Source organism: Myotis yumanensis, unplaced genomic scaffold, assembly GCF_028538775.1.
Source record: "Myotis yumanensis isolate MYYU_CA2020_CCGP unplaced genomic scaffold, mMyoYum1.0.hap1 SCAF_3, whole genome shotgun sequence".
Classification (NCBI taxonomy): domain Eukaryota; kingdom Metazoa; phylum Chordata; class Mammalia; order Chiroptera; family Vespertilionidae; genus Myotis; species Myotis yumanensis.
This window is the reverse complement of record NW_027223754.1, coordinates 24,909,828-24,934,202: the sequence shown is the minus strand read 5'-3', so window position 1 is coordinate 24,934,202 and position 24,375 is coordinate 24,909,828. Positions and strand designations below refer to the sequence as shown.

General features: G+C 40.7%; 1 protein-coding gene across 1 annotated transcript in view; it reads left to right on the top strand.

Moving 5' to 3' along the window:
- The window catches only part of ZMAT4 (zinc finger matrin-type 4), a 330,350-nt gene extending 306,335 nt beyond the window's left edge, over positions 1-24,015 (top strand). Inside the window, exon 7 of the mRNA XM_070408446.1 lies at positions 17,515-24,015. Within this exon, the coding sequence (XP_070264547.1) occupies positions 17,515-17,530 (16 nt within the window). The 3' untranslated portion in view covers positions 17,531-24,015. The remainder of the gene's footprint in view (positions 1-17,514) is intronic.
- Positions 24,016-24,375: the final 360 nt, after the last annotated feature.

The following is a 24,375-nucleotide window of genomic DNA, read 5'->3' as shown; positions in this document are numbered from 1 at the left end:
CCAAGAGATCAACAATGAAACCGTGGGGGGTTTGTATACTCACAGGAGTTAAGTGTCAGGAGTGCCAGGAGATCACTGGAGACCATCTTCCCAACACCCAGGTTGGATCGCACCCACAACCTGTGGGAAAACCAGTGACCCACAGGGGCCACACAGAGTTCCATTTAGATGGCAGGAGCAGATGTCTAACTGGAGTTCTCCATTTAGTAACAGAGGCTGCTCTGCTGTTTACACATGGGAGTTACTCAAAATATCACAAATGATGCACCTTGAGAAATGTCACTCTTTATCATGATTGCATGTCCATACTTTTTCCATGTTAGTTTGGTGTGTGTGTGTGTGTGTGTGTGTGTGTGTGTGTGTGTGTGTGTGTGTGAAATGCTTTCAAAATGTGTCCTCTACTCAGACGAGGCCCCAGTGGCAGGATGTGTCTGAGTCTGTTCCGAGGACCTGGCAGAAGCAGAAGTGAGCCATATTTTAGTGTAGCTCTATGCTATGCACACAGCCTACATTTCAGTAGCAATCAGCTAGGAGCAGAGGACTTCCTAGCACTTGCAGCTCCTGGGAGCCTTGGAGATCCCCTGCTTCCTTCTTCCTTATCACTCTGTCAGTCATCAGGGGTAAAGGTCATGGCTGGAAGCAGATAATTATGCTGCCTCAGGAATCGGTGCTTCCCTCTGAGGACCATTGGAATGCAATTCGGTTCTGCATTCTTTCTTCTCCAGTATTAAAAAAGTCAACAAAAAAGGATTTTCTTCCCCAGCAGGACTTGCCAGCACTGGATGAGAGCAGTCAGCATGAATTTTAATCAGAGTGTCTGCATTTCAGCCCTGAATTTTCCATAATCAATTTATTTTTGTCTATTAATTAAAAGTGAATATGTATAGAGTTTGAGACTAGATGGTTCTTGACACCTGGGAGACCACTCCATTACATTTGGAGCTGAGTAGGGGGGGTGTTTCTCCACAGAGCGTGACCTTATGTAAGAGGTACATTAGAAGATGATTTTTTCATGTTAAAATGATTCACTTTGTGTTTCTTTAAATGGGTCAGCTAGTGCTGTAAATTAATTTACACAAAAAGGAGTCAATTTTGTGTGTGTGTGTGTGTGTGTGTGTGTGTGTGTGGTTTTTGTTTTTAAGGAACAAATCTATTTAGGAAGTGAGATGCAAACAGATTCTCCTTCCATTGACCTTTCTTTGTACTGTGCCTTGGGGTTTGCTCTGCTTTGCTTACTCTTACCCCACTTACCTTTTTGAGGTGTGTGAAGGAGGTCATGATGCAAGGGGCATGCCCACCTGGATGAGTCATTGACTTAGCCCTGTGCCTTCTGTGATCAGAGGAGCCCATCTTCCCAACATGGTGGTGATGGCATTTGAATAGGGACACAGATTCCCCCCCCTCCCTCTGCTCCTAGGCTTTGGTGAGGGTATTTTTGGCATTTTAGGAGACTATTGGGATCAGAGTAAATAATTCTTTGGTTGTTTTTCTCCTGTTCGATACTCCATAATAACACTTTATCTCCCATTTAATAACTATTCGTTTCCTAGGGCTGCCACAACAAAGTACCGCAAACTGAGTGGCTTAAATAGCAGAAAGGTGTTTTGGAGACTGGAAGTCTGAGATTAAGGTGTGGGCAGAACCATGCCCCCAGATCCTTTTAGGGAAGCATCTGTCCATGACTCTCCCAGCTTCTGATAGTTCCTTGGCTTATGGCAGCATAACCCCAATCCTCGCCCTGTATACATATCTTTGTGTCCAAATTTCCCTGTTTATAAGGACACTGGTGATATTGGGTTAGAGGCCCACCCTACTGCAGTATGGCCTCATCTTAAATAATTACATCTGCAATGACTCTATTTCCAAAAAAGATCACATTCTGAGGTCCTGGAGGTTAAAATTTCACATATACATAAATTGTGGGGTTGGGTTAAAGTTGGGCGAGACACAATTCAATGCATAATACTGATCATTAACTTATCTACTGTTGCTTAACAAATTACTCCTAGATTTAGTGGCTCGAAACACCTACATTTATTGTCTCACAGAATCCAGGCAGGACTTAACTGTGTTCTCTGGCTCCGGGTTTCTTCCAGGGCTTCAATCAAGGTTAAAACAGGGATGAATCTGCTTCCAATTTCATTCAGATCATTGTTGGCAGAATCTGGTTCCTTGTGAGTTGTTGGAATCGGAGTCTCTGTTCTTCACAAACTACTGGCTAGAGGCATTTAAGGGCTTGGGTAGCTCACAACTACCTGAGCAAGCAAGCCAGGGCCAAGAGGCAGTGTGGACAAGATGGAAATCACAGCCTTTTATAACTTCATCTTGAAATAATACTATTCATATTGCATTTGTTAGAAACAATTTTCCAGATTCAGCTCACACTTAAGAGGCGGGCATCACACCATGGCATGGCTACCAGGATGCAGGGACCTTGTTAGCCAGGTCACCTCAGAAGCAGGTCACCTTGGTCTGCCCTCAGAGTCATCTTTCCTTTTTCATGAACGTTAGCACATTTTCGCACCCAAATACTTCACTTGGCCTGCTTCCTGGCCTCTTTTCATTTTGTGCTGTTTCTATTCCTTTCAGATATCATTTTATCATTTTAGACTGAAAGGAGTATTTCATTTTCTGAAAAACTCCAGGATTTCTGTGAATCTTATTGGTGTTCACTGTACCAGGAAAAAAAGTCACACCCACACAATCTCTTATTCTGGCTTTGGGTCCTATTAAGAAGGCTAAAAGACAATGCCCTTAAACTCCCTAGAAACCCTATTGTTGCATCCAGGGACACCCGTCATCCCTTTAAAGGCTCCTGTGTGGGACCTAGGAACAGTCTGATCCTTTTGCCTTTTTAAAGTCTTAACCCAGGGTGATGCAGTCTTGGTTAGCTTTATCTCTAGACCACATTTTCCTGGTAATACTTAGAAGCTGTGCCTTAATTTTAGCATCTTCTGCTGTCCAAAGAGACTGAGAATTTTCAAAATCAAGCCTTGCTTCCTTTCGGTTTAACAGTTCTTCCCACAATTTATTACTCCTGCAGTTTATTCTAAATGTTACTGATTGGGGTTACCAGCTGGGACCTCTGTTCTTCTCATCGACAGAGAAAAGATTTTAAGACCAACGAAAACGAAAGTAAAGCAAAGTGGGATTTATTGAAAATATACTCCCAGTGAGGAGCAGGGCAGTCCAGAGAAACAATGGCCCTGAACTTCCTGGGTTATATGGTTTAAATGAGGGATTTTCTGGATAGAGATTTTCATTTGCATCCAGGGATGATTGACAGAAAAGTGTTATATAACCATATTTCTTCTGAGCATACTCTTACCCATAGTGCATACAGAAAAACTCATGGGGGGAGGGGTCAAAACTCTAATGCAAATTTTATTATAATTAGCCTAGGGCCCTAGTAAGGTCACATTGAGGTCATGTCATTTTCCTTTGTGCTTAGCCAAGAACCAGATGGTTCTGAACTTGCCCACTGGTGGTCTGCTGGCTGCTGGGCTGCCCATAGAGAGGGGGTCTGAAGGCAATGTTGGTCTGACCCCTGTCAGGACCTCAGGGCAGGCCCCACCCCAGCCACTCATGTCTAACTTCCTAACTAACATAATAGCAAGAAAAAAACAAAATGGCACTATAAACACAGCTTGAAAATCTCTTCAGCTAAATCACCAAGTTCATTAATGCTGTTCAAGACCAAGTTGTGAGATGGAAATATATTTCAACAGCCCCTCCCATACATAAATGCAAATCCTCCTGGTGGACTCTCCCTCTTCCTTTCTTTCCCTCCACCACTCCATTCATTTCCCGTCATAGTTCCTGACTACTTAGGCCAAAGTTTTCATCAGCCCCAGCCTTACTCACCTCTTATTTCCAAGAGCTTAAGTATATTAGAGTCAAGTCCATGGACATTTTGCAAGTCCATAGTGATAGAGATTTATCATGTAAACAAACCAATGATAATGTTGTAGTTGGCTAGTATATTATTCCCACTACATTATCTCAATTAAAATATATAAAACAGCCTTTAAAGACTAACAAAGTCACATCAATATATAAAGTTATCATTGTAATGATGTACATTTCAGTAGCTTTGCCACTACTTTTACCATGTACAAAGGGGTTCACAACCCATTTATTCCTCACAAAAGTCCTATGCAGCAGACATTTATGCTCAAATTAGAGACTAGGGAACTGGGGCTCAGATAGGTAAAGTCATTTTTATTAATTATACTAGAAGCCCTGTGCTCAGATTCGTGCACCAGTGGGGTCTCTCGGCCTGGCCTGTGGGGATCGGGCTGAAACAGGCTCTTTGACATCCCCCAAGGGGTCCCGGATTGCGAGAGGGTAGTTCTTGGGTGATGCACACCAGAATCGGGCTCCCTCCTCCCTAGTTCTGGGTGTGTCACAAGAGAACTGCCGCTGCCAAGTGACCACAGCTCAGCAGCTCCTGCATTGAGCGTCTGCCCCCTGGTGGTCAGTACATGTCAGCTACTGGCCAGTCGCTTAAGCTTTTATATATATACTAGAGGCCCGGTGCACAAAAATCTGTGCACTCTGGGGAGGGGGGGGTCCCTCAGCTCGGCCTGTGCCCTCTCGCAGTCTGGGACCCCTCGGGGGTGACCACCTGCTGGCTTAGGCCTGCTCCACAGGGGATTGGGCCTAAGATGGCAATCAGACATCCCTCTGGCAGCCCAGCAGCCCTCGGGGGATGTCCACTTGCCAGCGGGGAGCAGGCCTAAACTGCAGTCGGACATCCTTAGTGCTGCTGAGGAGGCAGGAGAGGCTCCCACCACCACCGCTGTACTGGCAGCCTTCAGCCTGGCTTGTGGCTGAGCAGAGCCCTGACCACCAGGGGGCAGCTCCTGCATTGAGCGTCTGCCGCCTGGTGGTCAGTATGTGTCATAGTGACCAGTCATTCCCAGTCCTTCTGCTATTAGGGTCAGTTTGCATATTACCCTTTTACTATATAGGATAGAGGCCTGGTGTATGGGTGGGGGCCGGCTGGTTTGCCCTGAAGGGTGTCCCGGATCAGGGTGGGGGTCCCGCTTGGGTGCCTGGCCAGCCTGGATGAGGGGATGATGGCTGTTTGCAGCTGGTAACACCCCCTTCAGGGTGGGGGTCCCCACTGGGTTGCCTGGCCAGTCTGGGTGAGGGGCTGAGGGCCGTTTTCAGGCTGGTGGGTGACTGAAGCTCCCAACCTCTCCTTTTTTTCTTTTTCTTTTTTTATTCTGGGATTTATTTACCTTCTATGGCTGTCACTGGAACTGAGAGCTGGCTTTAGCTCTGAGGCTTGGCTCCAGCTCTGAGACCTCAGCTGCTGAAAGCAGGTATCTGGGTCTGTTTGGCTTCTATAATTGAAACACTGTTGCAGCTCCAGCTCCGAGGCCGGCTGGCTGAAAGCAGGTTTCTGGGGTTTGTTTAGCTTCTATAATTGCAACACTGTTGCTTAGAGTGCAGCTCAGAGGCTGGCAGTGGCAGGCAGGGAACCTTGGCTTCCTCCATCACTGGAGCAAGCAAGCCTCCTGTTCACTTCAGCTGCCTGGCTGCCGGCCGCCATCTTGGTTGGCAGATATTTTGCATATCATACTGATTAGCCAATGGAAAGCATATCGGAGGTACGGTTAATTACCATGTTTGTCTATTATTAGATAGGATAGATGACTCAGATTGTGTCAACTGACCCCAGGACCCCAGACTCCACACCAATGTAGTATGCTTCACTCTGTATCATAAATGTCCTGCTGGGACACTGTGGAAGGTATAGTTCTTTAAAGTGAGACATCACAGTCAGTTTTTACTAGGATGATTCCTAGATGTGACTGAATTGTCTCCACATCATTGAGTTTGCACTGCAGACATTATTGCCCTTTGTAGTATGTGTCTTGTTTTGTTTTGGTCCAGAGCTGGATGCCCTGAAGGATGCTTCACCAGACCATCATCTCCCAGAAATTCTCCCTTTATGACATGCTGACTTTATTAATCCTTCCCTTGACTGATCAACACATTTATAACACAGAGTTTGGCTGTTTGAAAATATGTGCTGATAGCTTTCAATAGTGGATTTGAACATCTGCTGAAAGTTTGGCTGTGTTTGTAGTTCTAGTTCGAACATGAGCTCTGAGCCTGAAGGGTAAAAGGGGAAAAAAAGTTAATATAGAATCCTCTATCTGTGTGGATTTGTCATTTTGGAGTTTGTAATGATTTAGATGGGGCTGACATAAAACTGCTGAACTTGGAATTGAACGACTTAAAGGATTGGGTCTATCTCTGCTTCAGTGACCTTGGCCCAGCCCCAGGGTTTCAGCATGTCAGAGGTGAAGGGGCCCAGGGAATGACTTGGTATATCTCTTTGTTAAATAGATGAGGACATTTGAGGCTTGGGGAAATGGAATGACACTTACAGAGTAGCCAGTTTGTGGTAAATCCAGGCCTAGAAGTTAAATTTTTTTTTGTTAATCCTCATTTGAGGATATTTTCCATTGCTTTTTAGAGAGAGTGGAAGGGAGAAGGAGAGACAGAAAGAAACATCAAAGTGAGAGAGACACATCAATTGTTTGCCTCCTGCATGCACCCTGACCAGGGCCGGGGAACCTGCAACCAAAGTACATGCCCTTGACCAGAATTGAACCTGGAATCCTTCAGTCTGATGGTCGACACTCTATAGATACTAATTTAATGCTCATTCTGAGTTCATTCATTCCATCACATAATGTTTTGGGGTTTTGATAATATAATAATTGTCAAATAATTTATTATAGAAATTGTATTATCATGTTAGTTGTATTTTTACCACTAGCAAGCCAGCTGGGGTACCAGACATAATTGACTTTGCCTGAAGCAGTGGGCAAGGTAATGAATAAATAATTCTAATACTAATAATGATAAAATGCAACATTTACTAGTATTTGTTGTTCCATATGTATAAGGTATATAATAATTTCATGTACTAACTCATTTAATTTCATAACAGCCATTTGAAATCTGTGTTATTGTTACATCATCCCCATCTTATAGAGGAGGAAACTAAGAAAATGGCCACAGAGCTAGAGAGTGCCAGCTCTGGGATTTGAGGTTCAGCATCTGATGGTATAACTCACTCTCTGACACTACTGAACTGCTTCTGCCATGTGCTACACTGCAGAGAATTTCCTGGCCTAGCATCTTGAGCTTCTCAGTGCCTGCCCCACATGGAAGTAGTGTTGGGCTCTGTCCACTAAAACACAGAAGCAGAAGCAGATAGGTTTGCTATTGCAATAATGCAATGCAATTTGGCTCTAACTTCCTGGAGTTAATAAAGACTTTAACAGATAAGGACATAGTCCTCTCTAAGATCACCCTTCTTCAGACACCAGCTACAATCTTTTGGGATTCCAGGCTATCTAAACATCTGACCAAGTGGCTATAAATTCCAGGTTTCTCACTCGGGTTCAACAGTGTATTATAAGGAATGGTGACACCCAGGATAGTGCTAGACTTATGATTACAGCTTTGTTACAATAGGTAGAAACCAGGAGCAGATAAAATGCATGGGATGAGGCCCAGGAGGGTCCTAAGTACAGAGTTTCTGTGCCCTCTTCTTGTAGAGTCAGGAAGCACCACTCACTCTCCAGATACATTGATGTGTTCACCAAGCAGGAAGCTCAACCGAGCTTCACTGTCCAGTATTTTGATTGGGGTTTTGGTACTTAGGCCTGATCAATTGAATCATTGGCTATGCGACTGAAACTCAATCTCCAGCCTTCCTCCCCTCTCTAGAGGTTAAGCTATTATCATTAGGCGAAAGTCTAATCCCTCTAATTCCATGGTTGGTCTTTACAGCATTGCTAGTCCCATCTTGAAATTATCTAAGGACTAACCATGAGTCACCTCATTAACGTAAACTAACAGGGCCCACCATGAATAACAAAGACACTCCAATCAATTAGGAAATTCCAAGGGTTTAGGTACAGTGATGGCGAACCTATGACACACATGTCAGAGGTGGCACATGAACTCATTATTTTGGTTGATTTTTCTTTGTTAAATGGCATTTAAATATATAAAATAAATATCAAAAATATAAATCTTTGTTTTACTATGGTTGTAAATATAAAAAAATTTCTATATGTGACACGGCACCAGAGTTAAGTTAGGGTTTTTCAAAATGCTGACACGCCAAGCTCAAAAGGTTCGCCATCACTGGTTTAGGACCTTCACCCAAAGACTTGGGACAAAAACCATATAAAGTCTTTATTATATACAGCTACATCAGAAAACTTCTTTCTAGTGATTAAAAGCAAGGATAACATCATAAGAATCTCTAAATTTTTTGTGGTTATGTGGCAGGATAGTAAGAAGCTAGAAAAATTCTTGGCAAGAGAAATGGAGAAACTGAGACAAGAAAATTAAACAAGGCCAAGCAGCTCGGGCAGCTTATAGCCAGCTTGTGAATCATAACCAACCAAGGACCTTCTAGAGCAAATGGTTTATACAGAGAATGCATATCTTAAATCTCCCTGGCCTGGGAAATTAGAGAACAAAGACCCAATTAATGTCATTTGTGCCAGCTACACCCAAGGACAAATGAAGTCTGGGGACAAATAAGAAAAACCCCAAAAGCACTTGAAGGGGGAATGTTAGGTAGGTAGATAGCTGCTAGGGAAGGAGAAAGGGAAGCGGGGAGAAAGTGGGGAGTTTTTCTTACCCATCGAACAAAGAAGTCAGCAGTCTTGGGACTTGCCAAGATTAAGTCATCAGATGTTTTCATAAATTCTGAGAAAAGCCACAACACTTTAAAAGGGAACCTTGAAACCTATACAGGAGAAAACTATAAAACTCTTGAATACGCACCAGTTGGGGCACTCAGATTAGCTGAGTTGCCTGCTTGTGCTTTATGCCAAGTATATTCTTAATAAATTAGCTTGCTTTGCTTCAACACTGCTTCTGTCATTTGTCAGAATTCTTTCTCACGAGAAACAAGAGGTGAGGAGGGGAGAGCCCCCACCAACTGTGATGGTTTTCCTATAAGTTACTTGCCACGTTCATATACATTATCTCATTTAGCCCATTAATACTCCTTTGTAGAAGGTAATTATTGATGTCTTCATTTTCCACATGGATAAACTGAGACTAAGTGAAATTATAAATATTGTACATGAACTAGTAACAATTGGTGTTGGAGTTCAAAGCCAAGTTTTCTAATTTTACGTCATCAGCCCTTTTTCTCTTTATTAAAAGAATAGTAGAAGATAATAATAGAGATTGAGATGCTTTGAATACTTAACTGTTTTTGTTCCCTGAAAATGCAGGATGAGAATGGACTTGCCCAGGATAGAACAGGAAATGAGGACTGTGAGTATCTGGGAGTTAGGCTTCTTCCCAATGTGGCAATAGATTTCCTCTGTAGTTTTCTTTATGTGTTTATTTGGGGGAGGTTATGCATTGATTCTGTGTCAGGCCTCATCCAAGAACTGAATACACAGACAAAGCACAGCCCCAGGCTTTTTTGAAGGGGAGATGGTCAGTAAACAAAAGATGGCAATATGATGTGGCTGGAGAAACAATAGAGCGAAGCACTTAGGATGGGCACCTAAGAAGGACAGGGTAGGAAGAAGAGGGAAGCAGGAAAGATTTCCTGAGGGAGATAAAATGATAGCTGATGCTCTGAAACAAACAGGCCTCCAGTTCTATAAGTGAATTAAACTGGGGGACTGCACTCTCTTTCATCTGTCCAGGAGACTGATGTTCTTTGATCTGTTTGCATTTGCCTCAGCTGTGACTAGAACCCCAACATAGGAGAAATGGTGTCCCCCCCAGACAAAGGGGCTCAGGTGTGAGGGTATAGGCATTGGTCATGCTGAGGGGATATAATGTGTCAGGGCCTTTATCAAGTTTCTCATCTGTAAAGTGAGGACTTTGGACTTCCCTATGATCCCTGGAGTTCCTTCTGCCTCTAACAATTCATTCTTTTGCAATTTTATGAAAAATGCTTTGCAAAGCAAATGAATAGTATAAACAAGATTATAAAGAGAATGTTTGCCTTCTTAAGGAAATAAATTGTTTTCAAGCATATCAGGAACACTAATTTGCATATAAACAATGCAAATTCTATATGGAGGGGAGAAGGCTGTTTTCTTACTCTACATTTATTATAAAGTGATAGAGCTGCATTCATTTTAAATATTCTATACTTTTGAATATTTAGTTTCTTGAATGTTCACAATATTTGATTGTTCTCTGAATTAGCCTGAATTTTCTTATATTATTTCTTCATTCAATGGTTATAGCAGACAGGATTTGTTTTCCTAAGAAGGATTTGGGTAAATTAATCTTATGTTAGAGATATTGGCTGAACTCCACCCCACTTCCAGTTACCTTGGATTGGCATAGGACTACCCAGCAAAGTTTTTAATAGTCTGTTGGAATTCAAAGCCCTGCCTATCCTTGTAACTCCCAATGTCTTATGGTCTTTCTGCATCTTTCTCTCCTATAACGTTGAATGCTTCCCTCCCTCTTATCAATCAAACTACATAGACTTACACTAATAATGAACATTTTGCAAGTATTTTATTTATTTAGACAACTATCAAAGATTTGGACATCACACAGCAATAGCACCATGCACACAATAAAGCCTTTTTTTCTGGTTCTATTCTCCTCGTGCCTCATCCCCTGCTCCTACATCCTCTTTCTCTTCTCCCCTTTGTCCTCTCCCTACCCCCAATTCCCCTGCCTACCCACCCTTATCAGAAGCAAAAGCATTCATTCCTGTCTTAAGCACAACAGTTTACTTGGTATCACTTCCTGTAGCTCGGGTATATTCTTGAAATTTTGTTCTCTACTTCTAAGTGGCTGTTCAAAAATACTGCAAATACATTTTAAATGTTGGGCCAGAGGAAGTTCAGGAAAGGATATCATAAGGAAGTATGTTTTCACTAAGATGAATGTGTGAAGCTGGGCAAGTAAAGCATTGGGGGATGAGTTTCCAGGCAGAAGGAAGAGCCTATGCAAACCATAAAAGCACATGGGAGCAGGGCAGAACCTCAAGTAATTCTGTGATGGAGCTTAGAGTGGTTAAGGGGTTGGGGAGGGGTGTGACTTACAAAAAGATGGAATTGGAGGAGAAGCAGCTATCACATCACAAATGACTTTGGTATATTATATGCTTCTGCAGTAGGTGATGGGAACCCAGAGAAGCCTTATAGCACCAATGAGATAAAGCAGCAGAGCTGGTTGCAGAGTTGCCAGATAGACTAGTACTATGTTGCCAGATAGACTAGTGCCCTGGAGTAGGGCAGGGACAAGGGGAGCAGAGGAAAGGATATATTTCAGAGTGAAATAGGAAGCCAATAAAAGTTGTAGTTAATTTGTATGGGATGGGGAGAAAAAACAAGCCTAGGAAAACACTGAATTTCTGCCTTAAATTCTTATTTGCCAAGTTAGGGAATGCAGGAAAGAAAGGATGAAATTGAATTTAGTATCTTCTGTACTATTTTAATAAATTGAGCAGAGGTGACAAGTACTTGGATGTCATTTATGGCACATCTCAGGCAGTAGGTTGAACAAGTGAAAAGTCATGACTGTTCAGCAACCTATTTGTGGAAAATGTCTGGGACATAACCCCTCTTTACCTAACAAGTTCTGGCCATATCATTGCATATAAGCCATGGTCCACAATTTCATTTTTCATGTCACTGTAAACTTGCTCCCTGGCTATCAGAAATGATAATGGCTGAGGATGTTCTGCTTTGCTTTTTAATTGGTGTATCACAGTTTAAATTTAGCATGGGACAAATGAATCAGTAGATTTTTCTCTAGTCACCACCTTCAACCATGCTTGGTCAGATGCTTTCCCCAACCCTCTCCCATACTTTGGTAATATTTCAAGAAGACTGAATATATTTCAGGTCATTTTTATTTTATTTTATCCATTTAATTTTAATGTATATGCCCGGTGTTTCAGTAACTATTTTAACCACTGGGTTTACTCAGGTTTCTTAAATTTTTTTTCAAGTATAGTTGACATTCAGTATTATTTTATACTAGAGGCCTGGTGCACAAAATTCATGCACAGGGAGGGAGGTTGGGGTGGGGGGTTCCCTCAGCCTGGCCTGTGCCCTCTTGCAGTCTGGGAACCCTCGTTCTTTACCACACACCTGCTTGCTGCTCCCTACTGCTCAGCTCACTGATCCTTAGTGCTGCCATGGAGGCTCCTGCCACTGCTGCTGCACTCGCCAACCATGAGCCCAGCTTCTGGCTGAGCGGTGCTCCCCCTGTGGGAGCGCACTGACCACCAGGGGGCAGCTCCTACATTGAGTGTCTGCCCCCTGGTGAACAGTTAATAGCAACCAGTCATTCCACCCGTTTGGTTGATTTGCATATTAGGGTTTTATTATATAGGATAGGCTATTGAATGTGAACTGTAAATGAAAAATAAATTGAAAAAAGAACCAAATAAAATTTCAGATCTATATTTAATTCTCACCTGATAATGTTTTTAAAATTGATTTTTAGAGAGAGAAACATCCATGTGACAGAGAAATACCAGTAAGCTGCCTCTGCACCTGCTGACCCACCAGGATCTAACCTAAACCTAAGTATGTGCCCTAACCTAGAATCCAACAGGAAATCCTTTGGTGTACAGGTTGAGACTCCAACCAATTGAGCCACCTGGCGAGGGCAGATTTGCAAAAAAAAATTTTTAATGTACCTCTAGGCCCTGGTCAGTGTGAATCAGTAGTTAGAGTGTCTTCCCATGCACCAAAGGATCATGGGTTCAATTCCAGGTGAGGGAACATACACAGGTTGTGGGTTCCATCTCTGTTGCACTGCTTGGGCAACTGATCGGTGTTCCTCTTTCTCTTTCCCTCTCCCTTCCTCTCTCTCTAGAATCAATGAAAAAACATATCCTTAGAGGGGGACTTGAAAGGAAAAATAAATGCTGGTTTGGTTCAGTGGATAGTGCTTCTGCAGGCAGACTGAAGGGTACCAGGTTGGATTCCAATCAAGGGCATGTACCTGGGTTGCAGACTCAATCCATGGCCCTGGTTGGGGATTCAGCAAGAGGCAACCAATTGATGTCTCTCACATTAGTTTCTGTCTTTCTCCCTCCCTTCCACTCTCTGTAAAAAAAAAAAAAAAAAATCAATGCAAAAATGTCCTCAGGTGAGGATTAACCAAAACAAACAAACAAACAAACACCCCTCCCCAGTGTGATTACTGAAGGAGCATATGAAATATTTGCTGAATGAACAGGAAGGGATGGGACTTCGCTTTCTAACTGTTTTAACAACTCTGCAAGCCAGAGGGTTTATTTTTTATTTTCATTTTTATTGATTGATTGTTTTAGAGAGAGGAAGGGAGTGAGAGAAACACCAGTGTCTTGTTCTACGTATTGTGCTCTCTTTGGTTGTTTCTTGTCTGTGCCCTGACCAGGGATCCAACCCGCAACCTTGCTATATCAGGAGGAGGTTCTAACCCACTGTGCTGCGGGCTGCCTGTCAGGGCCCCTCAACAAAACCCCTCTGGCATGCCTTGGCCCCTGCTCTGGGCCAGAGCTCCTCTGCCACAGCAAAGGTTTGGGTTCCATTCTATCAGGGCACCTACTTAAGTTTCGGGTTGGCTCCCCGGTCGGATCTGACTGCTGCTCAGGAAGTGACTGGAGACCATTGAGGTCCGTGTGCTCTAGTCATTTGGCGGGGAGCTGGGGTTCCATTGCAGACATGGCCGACTCCAATTCCCACTAACGCCGGTCCTCCATCGAGGACGACTTCAACTATGGCAGCTGCATGGCCTCCATCAGCATACACATCTGCATGGATAGGTTGTCCCCTCTGTGGCTTGCCAGGCCTGGCTGCTGTGCAGTCACTCCGGGAGGCAGATTTCCGGGTTCCCAGGGAGAGCGGGGTCCCGGAGGGAAGGCACTTCACTCAGCCTCCCTTCGGGGCTCCCAGGCCAGCGTGGAGCGCCCATCCTGTGCAGGGCTTGGAGGGAAGAGCCGCCCCAGGGAGGCCTCCTAGCTGGGTGCTGAGAAAACAAAACTGGAGCCCTTCCTCCTTGAACCCTGTCATCTTCAGTGTTGAAAGGGACAGATGAAAGCCTCAGCAGCCTTACTGGGGCATCTTTAAATGAAGATGTTATATTTGTTCGGTGGAAATAAGTTTATTGTGTAATCAATATTGTGTAATCATTGTGATTTATTGTGTAATCATTGAGATTACACAATAACCTGCATTGAGTTATCTGCTGGGATTTTGTGCTTTAGGGCATGTGAACACATTTTATTTTATTTGATGCAGCCTCACATCCACCAGCCTTGTGCAGCACACAGCCATGCCCACCTGTTCCTGCCAGTCATTACCCGTGAGGGCATCCTGGATAATTTGCATATTCCTCTATTATTATATAGGATTAGTTTAATGAGTATAGCATAATGGTCAGACATTTATATAATTTATGAAGTGATCCCCCAATAAGTCTAGTGCCCACATTGCACCATACATAGTTATTACTATATAGAGGCCTGGTGCACAAAATTTGTGTATGGGGGGGGGAGGGATCCCTCAGCCTGGCCTGCACCCTCTCCAATCTGGGATCCCTCTTGCAATCCAAAACCACTGGCTCCTAACCGCTCACCTGCCTGCCTGCCTGATGCCCCTAACTGCCTATTTGCTCTCCCTTCCTCTCTGCATGCAGACGTGCTGAGACCCCCGGCGCAGGTGTGCTGAGAACTCTTCACTGCAGCCCCGCCCCATCCTGATTGGTTGTTACATGATGGCGTCCTGACAATTTGCATATTCCTCTATTATTAGTATAGATTATTGATTATATTCTCTATACTGTCTTTTACATTCCCCAAACTATTTTTTAATACAAATTTGTACTTCTTAATCCCTCCACTTTTTAAAAAATATCTGGTAATTTTTAATGGTGAGAAAAGTTTAATTGTAGTATTTAACACTTCTTTTAGGTATTAAGAAGTTCTTACCAGTCTACACAAGACTACTATCTGATACCCAGTTTATAGCATCTCCTCTCTCTGAATCTTCTAAGTCAGAATGGGGAAGAAGTGACTAGTAAAAAGAAAAGCTTTTTTATTTAACTGGTCATGCAATTGTGATTCTCATTTGGGTTGGGGTCCTGGAATGCAATACATGTCCTGCAAGGCCATCACATCCCTCTGTCTGGCAGGTGCCCTTATGGGCTAGAGCTCACAGAAATTAGACATGGGAACTTATCACAATTTGCTGACATGGAAGCTTCTTTTGGAAGGTGGAGGTTCCCATCCAAATTATTCCAGGGTTTTCTCACTGCATTTCAAGACCCCGAGAAAAGTCCCTCATAATTTTGTTACTTTTTTTTTTAAGTGAAACAGAGGGTATGTTTTCCTGATATATGTTGAAAATAAGGGGGAGTTAGAGGCTTGGTGGAATTGGGCAAAGGAGGGGGAAAAGGGGACATCTGTAATAATGTCAACAATAAAAATGAAGCAAAAAAAAGAAAAAGAAAATAAAGTGAGCTCTATGAGTATAAGTGGTATGTGTACAATTAAATGGAAATTATCTCTTCAACTCAAATCAAATTTAAAACTCTCTGAAAACAAAGACTATTTTCACCACAGATGGAAACTATGTAATAAATTCTTTTTTTCCCTAAACCTTTCTTCAATTTTCTAATTTAAAGAAATTACTGAAAATACATGAATTATGCAGCTTATCTTTCAGATGAAAAAGAATTTTCTCCTTGGATTGGATGGCTCCATTTTATTAATAGCAATAAAATTTTCCATGTTCTTTTGTATCAAATAGGATGCAAACTATAATATGCAGGAGCCTTTCCAGCAATATCAGAAATAGATGAATAATTATAAAAGCTACTTGGAATTGAAAACATTTTAATTTGTCATTACTTCAATGTGTTTAGAAAGGATCTGAATAGTTTTATTGACCATAAAAAGGAAGGGTGTGATATTCTTTCTCATTATGAAATTAAGGTCTTAATATAACACTTTTACTGGAAGTTAAATAAACAACTCTCGTCTGGTTTCCTCTAAAGATGTCATCATGACTGAAGACTTCTCAGCCACGGATGTGTTGGTCTTCTTATTATTTCATGGGGATACTGCACTTCAAAACTCACTTTAATTTGAAAAATATTTTTCTTTGCAGGTTATAAAAATGAGGTCATACTTATCTAGTTAGAACTTCCTAACTTTATGTCGCATGAATTCATGTGGCAACGACTGTAGAATTTTCATAGGTCATGGTAGCAGGAACTGAATATGAGATTCTAACTTAGCAAGTTTCTTGTATAACTATGTAAAGGTAGCTGTGATTACTAGGGTCATTCCAAGGCAAAATTTCAAAGCTATTTAAAAAAATTATGTCTCTGTTTTCTTTTGGTCTACATTATACCAATAATATCCAAATTCTTATTTCTCTCTTAAGAATATTTTATTAAGACCTACTCTATTTAGCATGTGTGTTTTTTTATGTTTGGGAAAATAACATTTCAAGATATGCTGTGTGCTTCCAGGTTAGTGATAGAATTTTCCTTTGTCACTTGTGAAGTTTTCATTCAACAGCTTTCCACTAAGATATTTAGATCTTAGTAATAAGGGAAGGCAGGTCTATACAAGGATTCTGACCTGCTCTAGCACATTTGCATCCCCCCCACCCCATAATATCGCTTTAGGGTTAATACAGCATACTGTTTGGCAGTCTTGATGCAGCCAGAGGACTGATCTGATTCTGATCTTTCCAGAGTTCAACTCTTATCCCTTAATAGCCCTATGACCTTGTGCCATTAACATAGTCAGTTTAAGCCTCACTGTTTCACTTTTAAAATGGGAAGAAATAATATCCACATAAAATGTGGTGTGGGGATTAAATTAACATGTAAAATAAATGGAAAATTCTTGACATATAGTAGGCATGCAATCAATGGTAGTATCTGTTTACCATAAAGCAAAACAAAACTAAAAAACCTTTAAAAATTAGTTACCTATTTAATTTAAATCAATACTTCTTGACAATAAAACCAGAAACTATTTTTCTATTTACCTAACAGATAAAATTCTTGATGCATAGAGAATGAAGTTTATAATAATTTGAAATCTAAATGCTACCAACTTGTTCTCCCCTCCCAACAAGAAGTTTCTATAAATAGTGATACCTGCAGTTTACAGATGGGTATATACAATATGCCATAAATAAAACTTAGTTTATTATTTTCATTTTAACAACTTTCAGAATGAATTTAGTGTCTGGATTGACATTACAAAAATATATATTTTCTTCTACATACATGGAGATGACATTAGTAATTGAGTTATTATATACACAGATTATTTAGAACTTAAAAGATTTATATAAATTCAGCTTTATTTTAATTTGATGGATAAAGTGATGTGGGGTGGGGGATAAAAAGGGAGGGAGGGATAGAGGGAGGGAGGGAGAAAGAGAGAGGAAGAGAGAAAGATCGAAATATGTAATTAAGAAAGAAAGTAAGACTATGTTCTCTTCTGTCTTATAGCCTGAAGAATAAGTAGTGAAAACATCAATCAAGATGAGAAAAAAAATATCAGGATTTCTCTGCCATGGAGAATTACTTATCAACCACCAGAGGAGAAATCTTTCTTGAACAATGAACATTTTTACGAGGATTCACAGATTAACATGTGACCAATCTTAGTTTTGGAAAGTAAACGAGCTTTATTTATTTCTCCTTCTTGTTTTTTTTTTTTTTTTTTTTTTTAATTTTGTGGTAAGTTGTGATGTTTGGATGGATTTTTAAATTCTTTTCTGATAATATATTTAGCACATGTTCTAAATTACAATCCTATACCAAACAGTGAAAGCATCATTTAAACTTAAAGACAATGGAAAAATCTAAATCTCCAATTTATTCTAGATTTCTTTAATATATAAAATTATTCTATTAAATCCTGGATGATTGTTATGTAAAGCACCTCTATCAAGAAAGAAACACTATTTTTTCATCATGTGGAACATGACTGTGGCAACATGCCCTAAATGGGAAAGAATCACTCACTGGTCCTTCTCATCTCACCTTACAAAATGTGAGCCAGCCTTGCCATCTGAACAGCGAGAATGAAGAAGGCAAATAAAAGAAAAACCCTCATCTCTGTTTTCTGATCATTCAAAAAACAGCTTCTCAAGGTTAAGCCAAATCCTCTTTGCAAGATGCCAAAATAATAGCTTAGGAAAAGAATTAGTTTGCCTGCATGATGATCCTCTTAGGCAAAAATGTCTTCACAGCAGTGGACCTTGATGAAATGTTTTCCCAAAGGCATCCAAAGGAAGAATTATAAATCCCAGAACAGGAGAGAAGTAAATGAATAATTCTTATGAAGTTGGCCTGACTTAAAGGCTTCAATGTGGGGTACTGTGATTTGGAAATAAGTGGGTGAATTCTGAAGAATGACAGCCTTGGGTATGATGAGGTCCCCTATTCCTCTGTTTCTCACTGAAGTGCTCTCTCTGAGCCAAGATTTAATCACTTTGGGAAAAACACCAGTGGCCAGTAGGGCAGACTGGAACCCTGTTACTCTGATGGGGAACAGAGTGTCTCTGAGTGTAAATCATAAGGCTCTTTCTCTAGGTTCCATCTCCATCAGACTGGATTCGGTGACCTGTAGGCTGGCTGCAAAGCTAGGCATTTAGCTTCTGCTCATGATGCTTCTCAATGTTCTGGCTGGGGCTGTCCTTTGTATGTTGTGACCACAGGCAAGTGATCTGCTGGTGTCAGGGTTTTCTGTCGCCTATTGTTTTTCCACAGAGAGCCAAGGTGGTTACAACTCAGTGAGCAATAAATGAAATGACTTAGAAATGCACAGTGTTGTTATTAAGGTGTTTGAGATTTGGCACCATTTCCTGGAGGAGGGCCCACTCAGGAAGGACCAAGGTGGCCAGTTTCCATGACTACAGAAGGAGCAGCCACCCCAACCACAGCTGTCCTGTTGGAAGGAAGGAAGGTTTGATGGGGAACAAACTATTTTGCTGTTTTGGAAAGCACACAACCGAGCTGCAAACCTCCTATGGTGACTTTTGTTCAAATGTGTAAAATGAGGCTTTATTTGTCAATTCTGCTGTAACATACGCAACTGTCCTAGTAAAAAAAAAGAAAAAAAGTCTTTGTTTCTCTTTGTGTTTAGTGAGTGAGCTTATGCCCTCAGGTGTTTTTGTTTTTAATAACCCAACATAGTACAGACGAGTCTATGAACATAAACCTCGTTTGCTTTACAGAGAGTCTCTGCCAACCTTGATAGATCAGCTTCCAGATATAATAATCTGATTATTTCAGAATCCCTCATCTAAGTGCCATTGCTCCTTGGCAACCTGTCAAGTGAAAGTGAATACCCTGCCAGACGAGGCTTTGTTTGTTTTCAAGTCTCTTTCCTTATTTTTGCCTGTACAGAGAAGAGAATTTACCATTCCATTGAACCAGGGAGATGACGTATTCAGCTTTAAGGAGGAAGAGCCTATGAATATTATTTATATTTTGGGACGTCTTAAATGGAAACACCCCTGCTTGGGAAGCTAGCTGCTTGTTGTCATTATTGTTCTTTTTATCTTTTTGGTGTGGTTGTATTTGTTTCATTAGGTCGTGTCTTGCATTCCACTTTCACTATGAACGAACAGGAGTGAGAGGTAAATATTTTCAAAGAGACAAATTAAGTCTGGCGCAGAGAGAGGGAGAGCCTTGCAGACCTGACCTTGCGGAGCCCTGCTCTGGCAGGGCCTCTGGGTTACAGCAGAGATTCCCGGAGAGACGAAGACAGGTCCAAGAATTTCCTGTAAAACCTCCATGCGGGAGAACTAGAGGTAAACCCGATGTTCAATATTTAAACTTCCAGAGTACATGTAAGAACGTCAACTAAACTGACCCACTACTGCCCATTCGAAGTGTTGCTCCAGTGAGGGAGAAATGATTCAAAATTAACCTAGCACACAAGCCTAATGGCATCCCTATAGTAGAGTAAAATTTTTGTGTTTAAAGAAACACTTGCTAAGTGGATGAAATAGTCTAGGTCTTCTTATAGCGATAAAATACCCCCATAGTCCTGGTCATGCAATTCACTTATTTTCTAACGAGTTTTCCTTCAAGTACAGAGGTGAGCTTCAGGTTAGCACTAGTGCCAGTGGCCACACAGGCCATGGTTGTGAAACCCAAATTAATGAGTTTTCCTTATATGTAGTCTTCACAGCCAAGCGCGCTAATAAATGTGATCATAAAGCAATCTGCTAAGTGGAGAGGACTGCAGTGATCCCTCCTGCTGATAAAAGTGGCAATAAAACCCTCATCTGCAATTGCTTGACGACAAAGACCAATAAGATTTGTTTTTTCATCTGCCTCTTAGATGACATATAAACATAAATTGGAACTGCAAGAGTCTTTATACCTTCCTATTAAAGTGACTTTACTAGACCAATCAGACTAAGAGAAGAAAAATATGAAATAGATGAAAAATGTGAATACTCCCACAGGGAAATTTGAGCCCTGGGAGCTGGGGGAGGGCACACCTCCTCCAAAGCTGATCATTTAAGTGAGGTATTTTTGACAGGTTACTGTGAGCACAGCATATTAGAACTCCAATGAGGAAATAACATTTCTAAACTGTTAGGTAATAAAATAACCACCCTCTCTACATTCCATCCATGCTAAATATGCATTGCTTGTTTGACCAGCTTGTACAAAAAATTTGATTGTTGTTCTTTTGTGACCAGAATTGTTGTTCTTTTGTGGGAACAGGTCTCTTCTTTTTCTGCTTCTTACCTAACTTATTCTTACTAAAGTCATGCTAAACTACCTCATAGGTATGTGGTGTGGATGAGCTAAGTAATAAATGTCAAGTGCTTAAAAATATAAATCTCTATATAAATGCTGTCTTTGTTTTCTAGTTGAAGATATGCATGTCATATGAACTCGCTGGGTATTTCATTGTATTATCCATGTTGATCAATTGGCTTTAAGTTTAATATGCAAATATCTTAATGCCAAATGAAATCCTGACCATCACAGCATGGATTGAGAGCATCAAACCAAGTGTAGCTTCTAAGGAAAGAAAAAGCACCTGGAGGCAAAATGTTTTCTTAAGCAGATGTTAAAGCAGGTATTCTCAAAGCTGTGTCTGTTGGGGGTCAAGGCTGGTTTTAAAGAGTGTATAAATCTGCATTATAACAGTTAAAATGCCAAAAATTGGCTGTGATTTATATTTGAAATCAATTAGAGTGGGTTTAAGGTTATGCCTATGACCATCTAACCCAGTGATGGCGAACCTATGACACGTGTGTCAGAGGTGACATGCGAACTCATTATTTTGGTTGATTTTTCTTTGTTAAATGGCATTTAAATATATAAAATAAATATCAAAAATATAAGTCTTTGTTTTACTATGGTTGCAAATATCAAAAAATTTCTATATGTGACACGGCACCAGAGTTAAGTTAGGGTTTTTCAAAATGCTGACACGCCGAGCTCAAAAGGTTCGCCATCACTGATGTAACCCTTAATTCCTTCACATGTTGAGTAAAAGATAGAGGGAAGTGTCATATCTATTTCATATCTATTTCAAGAGAGGTATCTGTCTTGATTTTGCCTTGATTTGTGTCTTCCTATAATAATGTTGATATTGTGTATGTGTGTTTTTAAGATATAGCCTAAAGAGAAAGGAATTAATGTCTAATAGTTCTTAGTAATGGCATATGAAGGCTCTATAACAACTAGCTAAAAAATAATTTTATTGCTTACTCTACTTCTATGTCATTTTCACCTATATGATTAATTACTCCTTAGTCGCTGTTCTGAACTGCATTTTTATTTGCTGATTTCAAATACCTCAACTTAATTAGCAATTTATTCTGACCTTTAAAATTCACATTCCATAATCTTCAAATTATATGAGTGAAGGGAAAAGGATCTAATTTTACCTGCCCTTTCACCTTCAGCTATCATTAACAGGTTACAGTCAAACTATTGTCATGTGTCAAACTTTCACCTCAACTGTGGTTGTTTGAAGTATAGGCTCAAGTTCCCTCATTCCATAGGTGGTCAGTAGGATCAGCAAAGACTGACTTAACTTCAGAAAGTTTGAGTAATGTACAATGTAGTACATTTGGCTGCTAAATTTATGCAAAAAAGTGAAATTGTTATACACAATATTGAATCCCCTCTTTTATTCTTGCTATTTTGAGAACTCTCAGCACATTTTCTACTTGAATTGTTACTCTTCAAATGATTAAAAGTTCTGACTGTAAGACCACAAATGATGATCAAGAAGTTTCCTTATAATGGCCAACTTGGTGACCATATGTTCTACTTTGAAATCAATATCTTACTGTATATGTTCATATTTCTTGAAATTGTCTTCAGATGGTGGAGTATTAATCTGTGTACATAATAGCATTAGTTCTAACGATTTGGGTACTAAGAATCCAAAGAGTTGCCATGTTGGATCAACTCCAAGTCCCACCAGTTTTCTACTCTGGTAGTAAATAGTTTCCAAGAAGCTCAGACTGGGAAGATGTGATTAGCCTCCCTAAATATTAGTGCCAAGAAAATTATTAATGTTGCATATGCGTAAGACAGGTAGTAGGGGTGTTTTTTCTATCTTGTCAAAAATATGATCTCTTTGGTTGAGCTTGATAATAATGGGATAAAGGGAGGTCACCTTGCAAGGTAGAAAATCCAGAGCAACTCTTTTTCTATCCAGAACTGTCTGAGCATCAGGGAGACACCTACAGAGTAGAGACAACCCCTGCCCTCTACATGTCCACAGTGGGTTTAGAAGCATTAGTAACCAGCTTAAGATTTCCCTCCTTTCTTCTTCGGAATTAACTCTGCTTGTCCCTTGTTAGATTTACTTTGTGGCTTCCATGATGATTTGGCTATGAGGACCATATGTTCAGAACTTTAAAGTGGCTTGTCCTCTTTATCCACCACTCTTTTTACTTAACTGGAGCACGCTGCTATTAAAGTGATTAGTAGCAGAAAATACAGTTCATGGATGGATAATATTTTCCATGTTGGATACAGCTTTTCTAAAAAAGCCAACCTACTTTTGACTAGATATGTTTTTTAAAGCCTTTGTCTTCATTTTCCTCTTTTTACCACTTAATTTAAGGCCAATTACAAGCTCATCTCCTACCTCTTTTATATGAGCTACCAATTCTCAGTGTCCTTTAGGTGTAGAGAGTTTAATTGTGATGAAAGTTAATCAAGTACCTTTTGCAAGCTGCCCATGGGGGTATGTAATAAAGTGAGTCTTCCACCCGGGTGATTGCATCAGCCATTGACTTCTTTGATAGTGTTGAGGTCTAAATAAATTAAATACTTGAGGTTTTTTTCAATTACTCGCTGGTTCAGAAACTGCCCATATTTTCAGATTAATGGTGGGCCTCTGTCTGGGTGGACTTGAACTCAGTCCTTATATATTTTTGTATAAGAACTCATGTCATGGTTCCTATATAGGGCCTTATCTCTGTAGACATTGAATGCAAGACAGACTACAGCTCCTACTTTTAGGAAATGTCTGATATTATCTGGCTTATTGCTGGGATTTGCAGAGAACAAACCATTTTCCTTTGCAAATATCTTTGTCAGTCAAAGTTTTTCTGAGAATAGAGGTCGGTACCCCTGAGAGGGAAAAAGCAAAACCAAAACCAAAATCAGTTTATCACTTTGTGCAAATTCTGGTGATCCAGTTGTTAACAAATACTGTAAAGGGGTTGTATGTGTTATGTTTATCATGTGTGAATAAATTAATTCAGTAATTATGGATGGAATATAAAATTCCAGACAAAGGATATGGTATAGGGGAAACAATATGGGATAGTTTTTTTTAAAACGCTGGATCTGGAATATGGTTCTGTCATTTATTTGCTCTATGATCTTAGGCAAGTTTTGTATGTTTATTGAGCTTTTGTTTTTCTGTGTTTAAAGTGGGCTGATGATACATTTCTTATAGAGTTGTAAAAATTAAACAAATTAACTGTATGCATTTCTTATTCTCCCCTTTTCTATGACCCAGCTAGCTAATAATCTGTCAGTGTGAAAAAGAACCATTCAGTGTGAGAACTGGAGGGATCTTTAAGACTAACTTGCCCCTCTCTCTCATTTTGATCATTCTCACTTTTAAAACTACATGATGAGATAAAACTTTACCTGGGAAAGGGTTGCTGCCAATAGAGCTTCCCAGCAAGCAGAGCCCAGAATGTTCAGCTACTGACATTGTGAATTCCCAAGCAGTCCCTCTGTCAGGTCTCAGTCTCATTTCCTCTGCACCCCCTGACCTCCACTCCAGGCTCAGCAGCTCTGCCAGTTCCCGCTCCCCGAGGCATCTTTGCCCTGTTAGCTCAGTCAGCCTGTGGGGCT